This window comes from Aquarana catesbeiana, linkage group LG06 (assembly GCF_042186555.1).
Source record: "Aquarana catesbeiana isolate 2022-GZ linkage group LG06, ASM4218655v1, whole genome shotgun sequence".
Taxonomy (NCBI): domain Eukaryota; kingdom Metazoa; phylum Chordata; class Amphibia; order Anura; family Ranidae; genus Aquarana; species Aquarana catesbeiana.
Genome location: NC_133329.1, coordinates 191,644,977 through 191,662,563, shown reverse-complemented (window position 1 = coordinate 191,662,563; position 17,587 = coordinate 191,644,977). Strand labels below are relative to the sequence as shown.

Genomic DNA, 17,587 nt, shown 5'->3' with positions numbered 1-17,587 from the left:
GCTGCTCTTTCTTGTAAAGTGCCATATTCGGTTATTCATGAGGACTGAGTGTACACCCTCGCCCAGGCTTTTTGCCAAAAGTGGTTTCAGGCTTTCATCTGAATGAAGATATTGTCCTACCATCGTTTTTCCCAAGACCATGTTCCAGGGAAGAAAAGTCACTACATTGTCTTGATGTAGTGAGAGCAGTGAAAATCTATTTAAAGAAAACTGTTCAGATTCGTAAGACTGACATCTTATTTATTCTGCAAGAGGGTCCTAAGAAAGGACAGGCAGTGTCAAAATCCACTGTTGCTAAGTGGATTCGGCAAGTTATAATTCAAACATATGATTTAAAGGGAAAGATTCCCCCTTTTCAAGTTAAGGCGCACTCTACCAGAGCGGCTGGTGCTTCTTGGGCAGTGCGTCACCAGGCCTCCATGTCTCAGATCTGCAAGGCCGCGACTTGGTCTTCAGTACATACATTTACAAAATTTTATCAAGTGGATGTAAGATGGAAATGAGGATATCACCTTAGGGGGCAGTGTGCTGCAGGCAGCAGTATAAAGTCCTCAGGTCTAGGGGTTGCCCTACAGGTTGTGTCTCCCTCCCCTCAAGTAGCATACTTATGGAACATCCCGCTAAGCAAATACTTGAGGCTCTGTGTCCTATGATGTACGATAAAGAAAATAGGATTTTTAAAACCGCTTACCTGTAAAATCCTTTTCTTGGAGTACATCATAGGACACGTGGCTTCCGCCCCTCTGTTTTATGTGGTGAGAGTATATTGCTTATACTGCTTGGCTACAAAAACTGAGGTACTCCTGGAAGGAGGAGGGGTTATATAGGGGAGTCAACTTCCTGTATTGGTTATACCAGTGTCAACACCTGAAGGTAGGCCCATAACCCACTAAGTAAATACTTGAGGCTCTGTGTCCTATGATGTACTCCAAGAAAAGGATTTTACAGGTAAGCTGTTTTAAAAATCCTATTATTTAAGTTTATGAAACAAATGAATTCATATATTTTTCTAGTTGTTTCCATTATTTTGTCCAGTGTGAGTTTGTTTCGGTGTGTAGTACAAAAGATTAGGATTGCCCCGATACCGAGTATTTGCAGGAGTACTTGTACTCCTGCAAATGCTCCCGATGCCTAGTCCGATACCTGGACACTCAGGAACAGTCGGTGCGACGGGGAAGTTATACTCACCGATCTCCCTGTGTGGCTTTCAATAAAGCAGCTGACAGCCGCTTCTCCTCCTCTCCCCTCTGTGGCTTTCAGCTGCTTTATTTAAAGCCACACAGGGAGATCGGTGATTATAACTTCCCCCACCGCCGCACCGATCATCCCTGAGTATCCCCTGTATCCTCCTCTGGCTCCCCGCTGTGTCATCCTCTGTGCTTCTCTGTTGGCTCCTCCGTTTCCCCTCTGTGTGCTCCTCCGTTCCCCCCATCCCCCTCCAGTCCCCTTCTGTGTGCTCCTCCGGTTCCCTCCTCTGCCTCCGCTCCGTGCACTCTTCCGGTCCACTCCCCCTCCATGTAGTCAACCGGTCCCCTCGTCATCATCCGCTCCCCCTCTGTGTGCTCGTCTGCCTCCCCCCCCGTCTCAGATCTTTCAGGATGGAGAGCAGAGAAAGGAGCCAGTAAATGTCATTTACTGGCTCCTTCGTTTTCTGAATGCACAGAGTCAGTGCTCACTGACTCTGTGCATTCATAACCGAGCATCGTAAACTGTGTTCAGTTTACGAATTGAGAGGAGTTTCAGTGCAGCTGAGGCTGCTGAGAAAGGGACTGGGGAATCTATGTCCTCAGTCCCTTTCCATGTCTCCTAGGGGAGATGTCAGGGGTCTGTTTAGACCCCTGACATCTCACCAAAGCCCCCTACCCCCCAACAGGGTTGAGTAAAAAAATAAAAAAAAAGGAAACATTGTAATAAATATTCTAAAGTAAAATTGTAAAAATAATAAAAAATAAAATAAACACCAACACTGACTGACCCGCACCCCCCAAAAAAAGAAAGCATTGTAAAAAAAAAAATATATATATATATATATGTGTGTGTATATATATATATATATATATATATATATATATATATATATATATATATATATATATATATATATACACACACATTTAGAAAAATAATAAAATATATTGTAATAAAATTGTAAAAAATAAATAAAATAAAAAGCTACCGACCCAGTCCACGCATCATCTGTGCCACATTAAAAATAAAGAATCGATAATCGGTGAGTACTTGAAAAAAAGTATCGGTACTTGTACTCTGTCTTAAAAAAGTGGTATCGGGACAACCCTGCAAAAGTCAATGGCCAGATACAGCTAACAGTGTGTATACTCTCCAGAATATGGCCAGATAAAGTAAAGTATAATCTCCAAATCAATCTGTTTTTGGTCCCCTCAGGGACCAGTACAACTCATTTATTTATTGGTAACTTACGCTGAGCAGTGATTTGTAAAGGTCCCAAAGGATCGTGTTAACATAAATTTCAGTAGGAAATAATTTTTTTATTTCCAAAAATTGTGTTTACAAGCATTTTACTGCCTCTTATGTTGTACTCAAGAGTATTGTATCTCAGTACACATTTCAATATACGTAAAGGAGTTATTGTGATTTACATTTTATAGGGAGCGGGGCCATTTGTTTAGCACATTGTGATGGAACAGATACTGAGAATGAAGTAGCATCCATAATGGAAGCAATAAACTCCCTACAAAATTCAACTGAAGGAAGGTAAGCTTATCTGGCAAAACTAGCAGCAGTTCCTGATTTATTTATTTTTCTCTGGGTTAAACTGGATGGACAAGTCAAAACTATCTGTACAGCAAGAAAATAGAGCCTTGTGTTGTTAGGGAGGAAAGAAAGCATGCTGCCCAAGCAACATGTATAGCATTAGCTGAGTTGCATACTGGCTACCCTTGTTACTAATGAAGACTAAACCTAGCACAGCATATTGTACATGTGTACAGCTTTAGCAGGACGATTTAAGGATTATCTCCAGTTTTACTGTCCCCATTAAATAGTTTGTTTGGGCCAAGCTGGCCCAAATTAACTATTTCTTACACTAACAGGTGTGCTCACAGGGCATGCTATATAAACTGTAAGTACACAACACCTGCGTTCCAGTATTCAGCACAATTTTCCAGCTGTAGGGTGCAAAATTCCCATCTCACACCCGAAACAAAATGAATAAGGCTAAGCGCTGCTCAGCTATTCACAGGCAGCTTTGTATTCTCTGAATGAATACAAAGTTTCCTCTGACTGGCAGAGGCAGAGATCATGATGTCATCTGCCCGCTTTTCCGCTCAGTGCTCAGCCAGACTCAATTTAGTTCTGGATGCAGTATGGGAAATGTGCATTCCACAGCCAGAACACAGTGCTGTATGTAGCTATGGCTCAGCGGGCCCACATGTTAGTGTAGGGAAAAAAAAATATTTGCACCAAGCAAATTAGTTAAAGTGACTGTAAAGCTGGAGATCAGCTTTAATGGCTCATTGAAACGCTTCCTCCAGTAAATCTTTTGCTTGTAGGTTTCCAGCAGTGGGGGTAAGTAAAAGACCTAGAGCTGATTCAAACATGGTGCTGCTGTTTTTGTGGCCAGCAAGACCGGTGGAGAAATCCTCTGCATGCACATGCAGTAGATCTTTGTGTCAACTTTTCAGATTGACCGGGTCCTTCCTCAGCATGTTTGGTGTCAACTGTATCATTCCTCTATTTGACAACTACCGTGTAAATTGCATCAATTAAACAAATGAAAAAATAATAAATATTTATTGATTAATGACTTGCCGAGCAGCAGTTGTACTTTTACTTTTGGCTGGCGGCTCTGTTGTTCCCCCTCCAAGTACCCGTATGATGCGGGGGAACTTCCAGGTTTGGAAACCTATCACGGTTTCTGAATTTAAAACTTTTTTGGGCCTGACCTTTACATGGGCATTACAAAAAACAATGCATTGCGTTCATATTAGTACATAGACCTGATTCATCACATGCCCGTTTTCTCTGCTGCAATGGCCAGGAAAAGATATGAGATAATAATGCATTTCATGCATTTCAGTGACAATAACTTTTGTTGTTCCTGGGGAGACCCTGACTATCAGCTCCACAAAATGTTCCAGAAATTTGCAGATGTGTATACGCCCCAGCAAAGCATCTACATAGACAAGGCCCTTGTGCCAGATATGAGGTCAAAATGTATAAGATCTGTAAGAGGGATACAGGCTATACATACTGCTTTAAATTTTTTAGGGAATAGACAGTCAAGTGGAACCCCCCCCCCGGATGCCCAGACTACATGGGGAGCAGTGGTAAGGTAGTGTGATATTAGTTGTCACTCTTGTTCCATATGGGGTACCATTTGTATGTGGACAACTTTTATGCAAGCATGCCACTTTTTAAACATTTGTTCCTGTGAACTAATCACAGGGGCTTCCCCCAAAGGTTCGTTAGCACCCCACTTTGTAAGGGGGCAAAGCCATATTTAGCCTCCCACAGATCTAGACACTGGACCAAAAAAGTGGCTGTATATTAATTTAAATTGGCTCTATACAATTTGTTCACGAAGCTACTGAAAGAACTGGATACTTCCGAAAATTTCAGTAAGCGATCATTTCAGCCCTTTTAGAAGGCACTGTGGTCCAAATCCAGATGCAGTTAGCCAGCTGCATGAGAGACATTTTCCAAATGTCCTCCAACCTACCCAAATAAAGGTCACCCCAAAAAAGATGTCTTGTCTGTGTTAAATTCAGAATAAGGCGCAACGCCTGTTTTTTTGTATCCCTCCTGTCCTAACTAACCTGGCCTCTGCATCAAGCACTGCTTCCGTTGCTACTACACCGTAGGAAACTATTAGTCTAGGGTACAGCATGGCACAGTATAGGGGTCCACACAATTCTGCACAAGTAGGGCCACTAAAGATATTAGGTAGTCAGGAAACTGTCTTTCACATTTTGAGAGACCCTAAAATCAAGGGCTGGAAAGGTTATTGTTCTGAAATATTAAGTTACAAAAACAGTTTAAAAATGTAATAAAAAAAAGTTGTTTATTTGAGCTATTGTTATATTGTTACTGTATGTTATGAAATGTTGTTTGCTTTGCAGGAACGCCAATTCGCTGCAGCACTGATCTGTGCATTCTGACAGCGGCAAGGGTGCTGCTCTCAGAATGCATAGGTCAGTGCCTGCAGTGCTGCAGGGGGGAGATTTCTTCATCCGCACTTAAAAAAGAAAAAAGTGTGTGCCTAGCATTAGGAGCATGGGGTGGTCAGGTGGCAGTAGCTCCTATGCTCAGTATATGCTTATTTTCTGGCAGAGATTTCTTCATCCAGATTGTTTGATGTGAATGGAGGAATCTGTTAGGTTTATTTTTTCATTCACTGAAAGAGGCTGTATGAAAATAAGAACTTTACATGTATGCCCAACATTAGAAGCGAGGGGTGGATGTGTCGCCGAAGCTTCTAATGTTAGGCATACACATCTTCTGGCAGAGATTTCTTCATCCACATCAATTGATGCGAATGAAGGAATCTTTTAGGTTGTTTCTGAGTGAAAAAAAAGAACATTACATGTATGTTCATCATTAGGATTGTAGCAGAAACTCCTAATGTTGACCATACAAATATTGTTTTTAGAGGCCCTAAAATGCCAGGGCAGTTCAAACACCCCCCAAATGACCCCCTTTTGGAAAGTAGACACCCCAAGGTATTTGCTGAGAGCCATGTTGAGTTCATGGATGATTACTTTTTTTGCCACAAGTTTTTGAAAATGCCCAATAAATTATTATGATTTTTTTACAAAAAGTTGTCACTTTAATGAGATATTTCCCACACATGCCATGGGTATATGTTCAATTACACCCCAAAATATATTCTGCTACTACCTTCAGGCTTTTAAACTGTGTAACTTGCACATTCGATTTCCTGACTACCTATCACAATTCCGGAGGCCCTAAAAAGTCAGGATAGTACAAACACCGCTCAAATGAATTTTTTGTTTTTTCATTTTCCAAAAACTTTTGGTAAAAAATAACATCTTCCAAAAGACTCAATATGGATAGTTACATAGTTAGCCTGTTTGAAAAAGACATAAGTCCATCTAGTTCAACCAATAAAAGGGAAAAAAATATACAATCCTATAAACACAATCCTTTACTCACAGTTGATCCAGAGGAAGGCAAAAAAAACAAAAACAAAACAGCAAAGCATGATTTAATTTGCTCCAGCAGGGGGAAAATTCCTCCCTGATCCCCCAAGAGGCAATCAGATATTCACTGGTTCAAATAACTTAAATATATATATATATAAATTACCACAATAATCAATTAGACATAAAACCTTCAAAACGCCATATATGCAATAGATGATCAAAAAATATAATATATACTGTATGTGCTAAATATATAAACAATGAAAGTCCAAGTGCAATACAATAATATCCAGTCCATATCAGGATTATGATCAACCGTATCCAGTGAAAAAATTTGTATAAGGTGCAAGAAAAAAAAATATATATATCCAGTGAAAAAATGTTGCATCCACTGCCACCAATAGATGAAATGGCCGCTCACCTCAGGGAATGGCCATAAGGCCAAACAGTGCTTTGATATCCCACAGAGTGTCTGCTGGGCTCCTATCTCCAAAGACAAAGCTGTAATGCTCAACAACCACGACTCACGGTCCACAAGCACTCAGAGCACAAACACACCATAGCGCAATATTGCTAGTAGATGTAATACATTTAAAAATATCTGCTTACATTTAAAATTCAATGACATCTGTGATAAAAGAAAAATGGATCGCTTCCTCACCACACTTCCGCACACTGAGGAAGTCACGTGACTAGTGACGCAATGCTTCAGGTCGAGCCTGTGACGCCATTTCTTGTGACCACAGTGTGCGGAAGTGCAGTGAGGAGGCGATCCATTTCTCTTTTATCACGGATGTCATTGAAATTTAAATGTAAGCAGATATTAAATTACATCTATTGACAATATTGCGCTATGGTGTTTTTGTTCTCTTTCTGAATGCTTGCGGACCATGAGTCGTGGTTGTTGAGCATTACAGCTGAGTCTTTGGATACAGTATCTAGTGTGGAGCCCAGCAAACACTCTGTGGGATGTCAAAGCACTGTTTGGCCTTATATATAAAATATATAACATATCCAGTGAAAAAATGTTGCATCCACCGCCAGCCACCAATAGATGAAATGGCCGCTCACCTCTGGGAATGCCCTGAGGTGAGCGGCCATTTTTATCTATTGGTGGCAGTGGATGCAACGTTTTTTCACTGGATATATTATATTTTTTTGCACCATATACATATTTTTTCACTGGATGTGGTTGATCATAATTACGATATGGACTGGATATAATTGTATTGCACCTGGACTTTCGTTGTCTATATATTTATTCTGCACATATAAATTATATTTTTTGATCATCTATTGCATATATGAAGTTTTGAAGGTTTTATGGCTAATAGATATATATATAAATTAACACAATAATCACAGTTATTTGAACAAGCGCACTATTATACACCCATTTACATATTTTTGCTAGTGTTTGAGTTCACTAATCAATGGAAGCAGCTGTTCCACTGTTTTACACTTTATTTTCACATAGCAGCACATAAGTACATTACTATTCAGATAATCACTGGATCAACTTTACCTTTATGTTATTATCCAGTTATATTATGTACATTTAGGAAAGAATCCAGGCCTTTTTTAAAGTAAGGGTTGAGTTGGACAGAATCAGCTCTTGAGTCTAGTCCACATTTTCACAGCTTTTACTGTAAAGAAACCTTTCTGTCACAGTTTCAGGGACCCTGACATGTCAAGATAGAATAAACCCCCCCAAATGACCCATTTTCGGAAAGTAGACACCCCAAGGTATTTGCTAAGAGGCCTGGTGAGTATTTTTCAGATCTCATTTGCTGCCACATTTTTTTGGAAAATTAACAAAAGAAAAGGAAAAGAAAAGGAAATTTATTTTTTCTTTTCTTTTTTCAATAAGACTAGACTGCCAAAAAGTCTCTCACATGTGGTATCCCCATTCTCAGGAGAAGCAGCAGAATGTATTTTGGGGGTGTAATTCCACATATACCCATGGCTTGTGTGAGCAATATATCATTTAGTGACAACTTTGTGTAAAAAAAAAAAATAAAAAATTTCAGAAACTTGTGGTAAAGCATAAAATATTCCATGGACTCGGCATGCCTCTCAGCAAATAGCTTGGGGTGTCTACTTTCCAAAAAGGGGTCATTTTGGGGATCGTGTGCTATCTTGTCCTTTCAAGGCCTCTGAAACTGTGATAGATAGTGAGGAAGTGAAATGAGCAATTTACACCGTTTGAAATCCTAAAGGCGGTAATTGGTTTTCAGTATCCGTACGCGGCTAGGCTCCCAAAAAGTCTCACATGTGGTATCCCCATACTCAGTCAGGAGAAGCAGCAGAATATATCTGGGGGGGGGGATTCCACATATACCCATGGCATGTGTGAACAAAAAAAATTATTAATAAAAAATTATTTTCCCTTTACGTCTTTCAGGACAGCCACAATGAGAGCTAGGCTCCTCATTTTCCCTAGGAAACACTGCGCCAGCCCATAAATTCTCACTTCCCCCTGCCAGACCTCAGTTATTAGTGTTTCCTCCTCAGTCAGGGAGATTGTGGCCATTGACAAACCCCTTAAGGGAAGCAGGGGCTTCCAGGGAATGAATCTGCGGTACATACCCATTATCTGAAGCTATCCCATCCTCGTTGAGTGTGGCAGCAGGGTGTCAGGGACCCCTATCACATCCACAGGGCCGCAGCAGGGAGACAGCACCGCTCTCCCTGTACACAGTACAGGCCGCAATTTTTGGAATCAGGCGCGCCGGACGACGGGTGACGTAATTTCCGGCGGAGGGCGGATGTCTCTCTTTGACCCGTGACTTTTGGTTCCGGGTCACGGAGCTGATAGGGGGCCGGGCACAGGCTGGAAAGCAGTCCGGAACGCGCACAGGCAGTGTGAGACTCGCCAGCAAGCAACCACCTGCAGTCATGTCGGAGGCAGATGCCCAGATGACGCACAGCGACACTACCTCCAGCCTTCCTAAGGTAAGAGCACCCTGGGGAAGGGTCCTCTTTATCTAGGATTGCCTCTCCATGTATGATTCCTTGCTATGGGGACGAGACCCCCTGGGTGGTCAGTGAAGGGAGGCTCAGATAAGAGGGTCTAGTGCACTCCCAGGGTTGTATACTGGCTGCTTAAAAGTGATATTTTTTGCATTCTTTGGGTACTTGTATTTCAGAAAGCTACAGACAAGTCAAAGTCAACGCATAGCTCTAAAAAGAAGTGTGCCTCCTGTAAAGACATTCTAGGGGAGTCATGGACAATTTTTGTGTAAAGTTTGCATAGACACCTTGGTTAAGGAAAGGGGATCAGAGCAGGAATCAGGTTTAGCAGCCTCAGTAAAGGAGCTCTCACACACCTTTTCATCATTTAAATCTCTTTTTGAGAAATTTCAACTCCCCACTAATCCCACACCCCAGGATACAACCCCGCCTCAGGCTCAGGGCTCTGCACCTGCCAAAACTGCTACTACAGTTAGGACAGAGGAAGTTTCAGGCCCTTCCGAGGTGGAACACAGACAGCCAGACAGTGCCAGCTCTGACTCCCAGGAGGAATCAGAGGGAGAGGACCAGGACAGGGAGTCCAGGAAATCCTCTAGAAATAAATTGTCCCTGGATGAGGTAGAGGACCTCTTGGGGGCAATTTACACAACCCTTGGCATTCAAGCAGACAAGAAACCCCTGACACTCCATGACCAGATGTACAGGGGCTTGGGGGAACAAAAGAAAAAAGTCTTCCCAGTACATGAGGTACTGGTTGAAACGGTTAAGAAGGAGTGGCAAGTTCCTGAAAGGAAACCCTTTTTCTCTAGGTCCCTAAAGAGAAGGTTCCCTTTTTCGGAGGAACCCGCGTCCATTTGGAATAAAAGCCCCAAATTAGACGCCGCCTTCTCCCAGGTACTCTCCAGACACACAGATCTGGCGTTTGAGGACATGGGGGCTTTGGCAGATGTCATGGACAAAAGAATATACTCACTCCTAAAAAAGACTTGGGACTCAACAATAGGCAATCTAAAGCCAGAAATGGCTGTCACAGTTGTGGCCCGCAACTGGCTTTCCCAGATTCAAGAGCACATTGAAGCAGGAACTGCCAAAGAAACGATTTTATCTTCCTTTCCTATGATTCTACGAGGAATCGCGTACATAGCGGATGCAGTCAGTCCGCATGTCGGCCAGATCAGCAGCCCTGGCTAACTCTGCCAGAAGAGCCCTCTGGCTGAAAACTTGGCCAGGCGACAGCGCCTCTAAGATCTACCTTTGACGGCTGATTTTCTTTTCGGCCCAGGTTTAGAAACTGTTTTGGACCGCACGGCAGACAGAAAAAAGAGGTTCAGAATGTAATTCACAGAGTACCAAGGGTGGAGGAAGGAGAGGGATTCTCTTCACACATCTTTGTAGTAAAGAAGCCCTCAGGGAAATCCAGACTAATTCTGAATTTAAAACCCCTGAACAGCTCAATTACCTACAAAAGATTCCATATGGAGTCAATCTTTACAGTCAGAGCCCTGTTACCCCACAATTGCTTCATGGTATCACTGGACCTCAGGGATGCTTACCTACATGTCCCTATCTCAGAAACCTCTCAGCGGTTTCTCTGGCTAGCAGTAGACTTAGTTGGTGTAATAGTACACATACAGTTTCAAGCACTGCCATTTGGGCTATCCTCCTCACCCCACATTTTTACCAAGGTCATGGCAGAGGCCATGGCTTTTCTGCGACTCCAGGGAGTGTCAATTATAGCATACCTGGATGACCTGCTCCTATTTGCAGCGTCTTCAGAACAACTAGCCAAGGACCTCGAACTAACAAAAAAGGTCCTGACAGGTCTGGGGTGGCTGCTGAACTTGGAAAAGTCCAGCCTGATTCCTTCACAGTGTATCACATACCTAGGATTCCTGCTGGACTCAACACTGTTGAGAGTTTTTCTCCCAGCGGAGAAGATACTAAAACTGGACAGAGCAGTAGCCTCTCTCCAGAGCAACCAAGTCTCTATAAGATCTCTAATGTCAACGTTGGGACTGCTAACCTCTACCCTCCCAGTGGTGCAGTGGGCAGGTCTACACTTGCGCCCCCTACAGACCTTTGTCCTAAAGGTGTGGGACCACAGTCAAAAAGAACTAGACACCTTAATACACGTTTCACATCAGGCCACCACATTCAGGTGCGGTCAGACAACTCGTCTGCCGTGGCTTACGTAAACAAGCAGGGCGGCACAAGAAGCGGAGTCCTGTTGGCTCTAGCAACAGACATTCTGAGCTGGGCCGAGACCAACACTCTCTCCCTCTCAGCCATTTTCCTGAGAGGGGAGAGAAACGTGGTAGCGGATTTTCTCAGCAGAAAGCAGCTGAGAGAGGGCAACTGGGTCCTCAACCAGGAGGTCTTCAATCTCATATCCAAGAGATGGGGACCTCCGGAAGTGGACCTTTTTGTGTCAAAAGACAACGCGAAAGCCCCCTGTTTTTTTCTCCCTAAATGGAGGGGAAGGAGCACTGGGGATAGACGCATTAACCCAGAACTGGCATTTCAAAACATGCTATGCCTTTCCGCCTCCAGTGTTGTTGCTGGCAGTTCTGAGGAAGTTTCAAATAGAGAACACGTCTCTGATTCTAGTGGCTTCACACTGGCCCAAAGGGGGATGGTTTGCAATTCTCAAGCAACTAGCGGTAGAACCTCCCTTATTCCTACCACCTCGGGAGGATCTCCTCTCTCAGGGCCCAGTCCTCTGTCCACAGGTACACCAGTGGAAACTAGCGGCCTGGCTACTGAGGAGGGTATTTTAAAATCCAAGGGATTCTCAGAGTGATTAATCTCCACCCTCCTCAATAGCAGAAAAAAGGAGACACGTCAGATTTATAAAAAGGTCTGGCTCCGCTTTAACGAGTGGTGTGTAGGAAGTTCCTTTTTGGTGCAGAGCCCCATTGCTGTTTTGGAATTTCTACAGTGCGGGGCGGACAAGGGTTTATCCATCAGTACCCTTTAAAGTCAAGTTTCTGCACTCAGTGCATATTTAGAAAGACCTCTGGCCACCAACCCGTGGGTAGTCAGATTCTTCAGGACTCTAACTAGACAGAGACCAGTTCAAGGTCCACCTTTCCCCAGGTGGGACCTTTAGAAAAATGTTTACTAAAGGAACTTACGTTAAAAACAGTATTTTTAGTAGCAGTGACAACTGCTAGGAGGGTCAGCGAGATAGAGGCCTTATCAGTTAGACCCCTTTTTGTGTTATTTTTCCAGATCGGGTCATTTTTAAGACCGATCCGGCATTTCTACCCAAGGTGGCTTCAGGATTTCACAGAAGCCAGGAGGTAGTCTTACACTCTTTTTGCCCCAACCCCCCGGGGAAGGGGAATTAAAATACTTTGGATGTAAGGAAATGTATCCTGCAGTACCTAGAGCTGACGAAAGCATTACGGAAGTCAGATTCTTTATTTTGTTTTCTGGGGCCAGAAAGGGGTACAAAGCGTCTCAACGCACTATTGCCAGATGGCTCAGAGTAACCATTGGACAGGCATATACACTAGCAGGGAAAGAGATCCCTATGGGTATAAAAGCACACTCTACCTGAGCTATGGCAGCTTCTCAGGCAGAAAGAGCTGGAGCAACGCCAGAACAGATATGCAGGGCAGCAACATGGTCCAGCTACTCCACTTTCGTAAAACATTAGAGTGGACCTGGTGTCGGCAGGTGAGCAAGCCTTTGGGCGAAAGGTTTTGCAAGCTGTAGTCCCACTCTAACTGGTAAGTGCTCGTCTGTCCTCTCATTGTGGCTGTCTTGAAAGACGTAAAGGGAAAATTAAAGTTACGCTTACCGGTAATGTCTTTTCCAGTAGTCTTTTAGGACAGCCCTAGTTACCCACCTGAAAGTTTGGGGGGTCTTATAAAAGACCAGAGCGCAGCATGATAATGATTTGTGATAGTATGTTATTAATGTGTTCTTGTGTCTCCCCAGCTGGCCGGAGGTAATCTTGAAAAAAAACTGAGGTCCGGCAGGGGGAAATGAGAATTTATGGGCTGGTGCGGTGTTTCCTAGGGAAGAGGAGGAGCCTAGCTCTCATTGTGGCTGTCCTGAAAGACTACTGGAAAAGACATTACCGGTAAGCGTAACTTTAATTTTTTGTCATTTTTCAATCACTTGTGACAAAAAAATTAAATATTCAATGGGCTCATCATGCCTCTCAGCAAATTCCTTGGGGTGTTTACTTTCCAAAAAGGGGTACTTTGGGAAGAGGGGGGGGGGGTTGTAGCCATTCTAGCACCTCAAGAAATGAGATCGGCAGTCAGAAAATAAAAGTTGTGTAAATTCCATAGTTTGTAGATACCTTTTGCGCAAACCAATAAATATACACTTATTGAGATTTTGTTTTACCAAAGAAATGTAGCTGAAAACATGTTGGCCTAAATGTATGATACTGATTGAGTTTATTGGATATTTTTTTATAACAAAAAGTAGAAAATATCAATTTTTTTCAAAATTTTTGGTCGGTCTTCGTTTAGATTGCAAAAGATAAACATCGCTGGGGGTGATCAAATACCAACAAAAGAAAGCTTTATTTGTGGGAAAAAAGACGTAAATTTAGTTTGGGTACAGCGTTGCATGACCGCGCAATTACCATTTAAAGTGGAGCAGTGCCAAATTGCAAAAAATGCTCTGGTCAGAAAGGGGGTGAAACCATCCGGAGCCGTTTACAATAGTACCTCTTTGCTGTTCGTATCTTCCTGGGGGCTCTCCATGCCATATTTATGGTTTGCTTTGCACATTTATATGGCCCATAGGAGCTGTTACTTCTCATTTATGCACACTATAATAATAACAATACGGGCTAAGCTGTCATGCCTATTTGTGATATTACAAACTAAAACTTATATGACTGTATTGAATGTTAATAATACCATAATTAAACCCCATTTACTATGATACTAACATATATTATTATTGTTATTATACAGGATTTATATAGCACCGACAGTTTACACAGCACTTTACAACATTAGGGCAGACAGTACAATTACAATACAATTCAATACAGGGGGGGATCAGAGGTCCCTGCTCGTTAGAGCTTACAATCTAGGAGGGAGGGTCAAAGTTATACAAAAGGGTAATAGCTGTGGGGGATGAGCTAATGGAGAAAATAGTGCAGTTGTTAGATGGAGGCAGGATAGGCTTCTCTGAAGAGGAAAGTTTTCAGGGATCGCCTAAAAGTGGATACATTTGGAGACAGTCTGACAGAGTGAGGTAGTGAATTCCAGAGGGTGGGCGAGGCTCGGGAGAAGTCCTGGAGGCGGATATGGGAGGAGGTGATGAGGGAGCTAGAGAGCAGGAGGTCTTGGGAGGAACGAAGAGGGCGATTAGGTTGGTATTTTGAGACTAGGCTAGTGATGTAGCTGGGGGCAGAGTTGTGGATGGCTTTGTAACCTAATGTTAGTATTTTGAGTTTAATTTGTTGGGCAAGTGGCAGCCAATGGAGGGATTGGCAGAGAGGGGTAGCAGACACTGTTCGGTTTGTAAGGTGGATGAGTCTGGCAGCAGCATTCATGATGGACTGAAGGGGGGGTAGTCTATTTAAAGGTAAGCCAATGAGGAGGGAGTTGCAGTAGTCAAGGCGAGAGATAACCAGGGAGTGAATCAGGAGCTTTGTGGTTTCCTTGGTTAGAAAGGGACGTAGTTTGGAGATGTTGCAGAGGTTGAGGCGGCAAGCTTTGGAAAGTGATTGGATGTGGAGCCGAAAGGAGAGTTCAGAGTCCAGGATAACACCTAGCATGCTGACATGTGGGGATTGGTGGATGGTTGTGCCATTGCTCTTGACAGATAAGTCAGGGGAAGAGGCACGTGGGGGAGGAAATATTATACGTTTTGGACAAGTTGAGTTTGAGGAAGTGGTGTGACATCCATACAGATATGTCTGTTAGTAAGTTAGTGATGCGTGAGGAGACTGATGGAGTGAGTTGAGGGGTGGAGAGATAGATTTGTGTGTCATCAGTGTAGAAATGATATTGAAAGCCGTGAGAGGCTATCAGCTGACCCAGGGAAGAGGTGTAGATTGAAAAAAAAAAGAGGTCCAAGAACAGAACCTTGGGGGACCCCGGCGGAGAAGGGAAGAGGAGTGGAGGAAGTAGAATTGTAAGTGAAACTGAAGGTGCGTTTGGGATAGGTAGGATGAGAGCCACTGAAGAGCACAGTCACGGAGACCAAGGGAGCAAAGTTTTTTGAGGAGGAGGGGGTGGTCAACCATATCAAAGGCAGCTGAAAGGTCCAGAAGTAGGAGTACAGAATAGTGTCCGTTGGTTTTTGCAGTTAGTAGGTCATTTGTGAGTTTTAAAAGAGCAGTTTCTGTGGAGTGTTGAGGGCGAAATCCAGATTGAAGGGGATCAAGAAGGTTATTCTTAATGAGGTGGTCACTCAGTTGGTTGTAAACCAGGCGTTCAAGGATTTTAGAGGAAAAGGGGAGCAAAAGATTGGAAGGGTCCAAGGACGGCTTTTTAAGTATGGGGGTGACCAGTGCATGTTTTAGAGCATTGGGGAAAATGCCAGAGGTGAGGGAGAGATTGAAGATGTGGGTTAGCGAGTGTAGGATAGATGCAGAGGGCGACCGTAGTGTTTGAGAGGGAATAGAGTCCAGTGGGCAGATGGTTAGGTGGGCATTAGAAAGGAGTTTAGCAACTTCGTCTGTAGTAGCAGATAGGGGGAGTGTCAATTGTACCTGTTGATATGGGGTCTTAACTGGGGGAGATACCTGTAGAGTGGAGATTTCATCACGGATTGTATCAATCTTGTTTTTGAAGTGATATATCCTTAAATATACCTTAGACTAATACTGTATATATGTTCATTACAATCTACACTATAAGACTGTATACAATAAATCATTATATAAAACCTTTAAAAATAATTATATTATAATGTATACATAAATCTCTATGTAAATATGTCATTAAAACCATCCAAATCTATAAAAAAAATGTAAACTGCATAAAAATATTGCTATGTATTAATTGAATAGATATGAACTCTTTTGCCCTTAAAACCTAAAGCAGGATAATTCACATAAATAGATTATTTTTGTAGAATTTCTTTTGAAGGTGTATCCTGCCAGAGAAACTCCGGCACGCTTCAATTTAATCTTTAATCTCTAATAAATCACACTGCCATCAAACATAGATCCAAGCATACCTAAAAGGCAGGTGCCATTACCCCAAACCCCTGAAATCCAGAAGGATCCGCAATGTGCAGCAACAGGCCCATGAGGGACCACTGGGGCTATCCACCACCTATGATTTGACTCTGGGGTTCTACTTGGTGTACTTGACGCTATGGATATGTTAAGCTGTTTGTTTGTTTTTATTCCTCTTTCTATGCAATGAGAGAAATGCTCCTGCACTGGAAGTCCTCTACCCCATGCACTCTGTCATCAATAATGCTGTCCTACCTCTCTATAAATTGACCTATGACGCCGATCCCCTCTTATGTTTTTTTTTTTTTTTTTGTCTCCTCCCTTTCTCTCTCTCCCCCCCCCCCCCCCTCTCCATTTCCACAATTATTTTGTGAAAGTTGGTATTAACCCAGTTCATTGATGATGTCTGTGCTTTTATTCGCTCCTTGTATGACTACAGTGTTGATTCCTTGCCCTTATGGTTGACAAATTACTGTGAACACAGCCTCCTTTTTTCTTTTTTTGCTGTCTTTTCACTGTGTATGCTTTTGGTTACCTTCCTGATGAGACTGCTGTATCTTTGTAGCTCATTGAATTGCTTAACTGATGTATGCTGCTTTGTTTGTATGCTGCATTACATTTTATAAAAATTTTACCTGTTAAAAAAAGAGAGGAAATTTAGGTTTGGATAAAGGGTTAAAATATGCAACAGTTTAGAACCTAAATAAATCTGATACAAATGTAAACATATGATAATGAAACCCCCAGAAGTAAATAGATATAAGAAAAATCAAGACACTGTGGTACTACATAGTACATTGAGAAACAAAATCAATTTCTAATCCACAAAAAAATGATAATAAACATTATGAAGCATGTTTTGGAAAGATTGCAAGTTAAGAGATGTTGGGATCCAATATATATCAAGAAAAGGCATTAAGGGCAAAGAAGAAGGAAGTAACTTGGTCACAAGGTCTTTAGATTGTGGAGGGGGGAATTGGGATCTTGTCTAAAGAAGAATACAATAGAGATGAATAATCTATTAAGTGACAGGCACACATCCTTAATGGGAACTCCACAGTGAAATATAGAAGTGAGGTAGGATTAGTGAATGAGGGGCAAAGAAGTGTATATTGAAAAAAAATATATATATATCTTGTTCTAACTATGTGCAGAACACCTATTCTACATAGTGTACCAAAAATGCACAATAAACAAAAGGCACTTTCCTGGATGCCCAATAGTGTTTGGTTTTGGGTCGGTAAATTAAAGGATGAGACTATACTGTATATAGATAGTTTTTTTTTTTGCAGCCTCTGCTACAGGA

The 17,587-nt window shown here is 42.4% G+C and overlaps 1 protein-coding gene across 3 annotated transcripts in view; it reads left to right on the top strand.

Moving 5' to 3' along the window:
• NTAN1 (N-terminal asparagine amidase) overlaps positions 1–17,587 on the top strand; it is a 1,046,973-nt gene that overhangs the window by 641,308 nt on the left and 388,078 nt on the right. For all 3 annotated transcript variants that reach the window (XM_073591178.1, XM_073591177.1, XM_073591176.1), the window contains one exon: positions 2,628–2,733. In XM_073591178.1, coding sequence (XP_073447279.1) covers positions 2,628–2,733 — 106 coding nt within the window. The remainder of the gene's footprint in view (positions 1–2,627; positions 2,734–17,587) is intronic.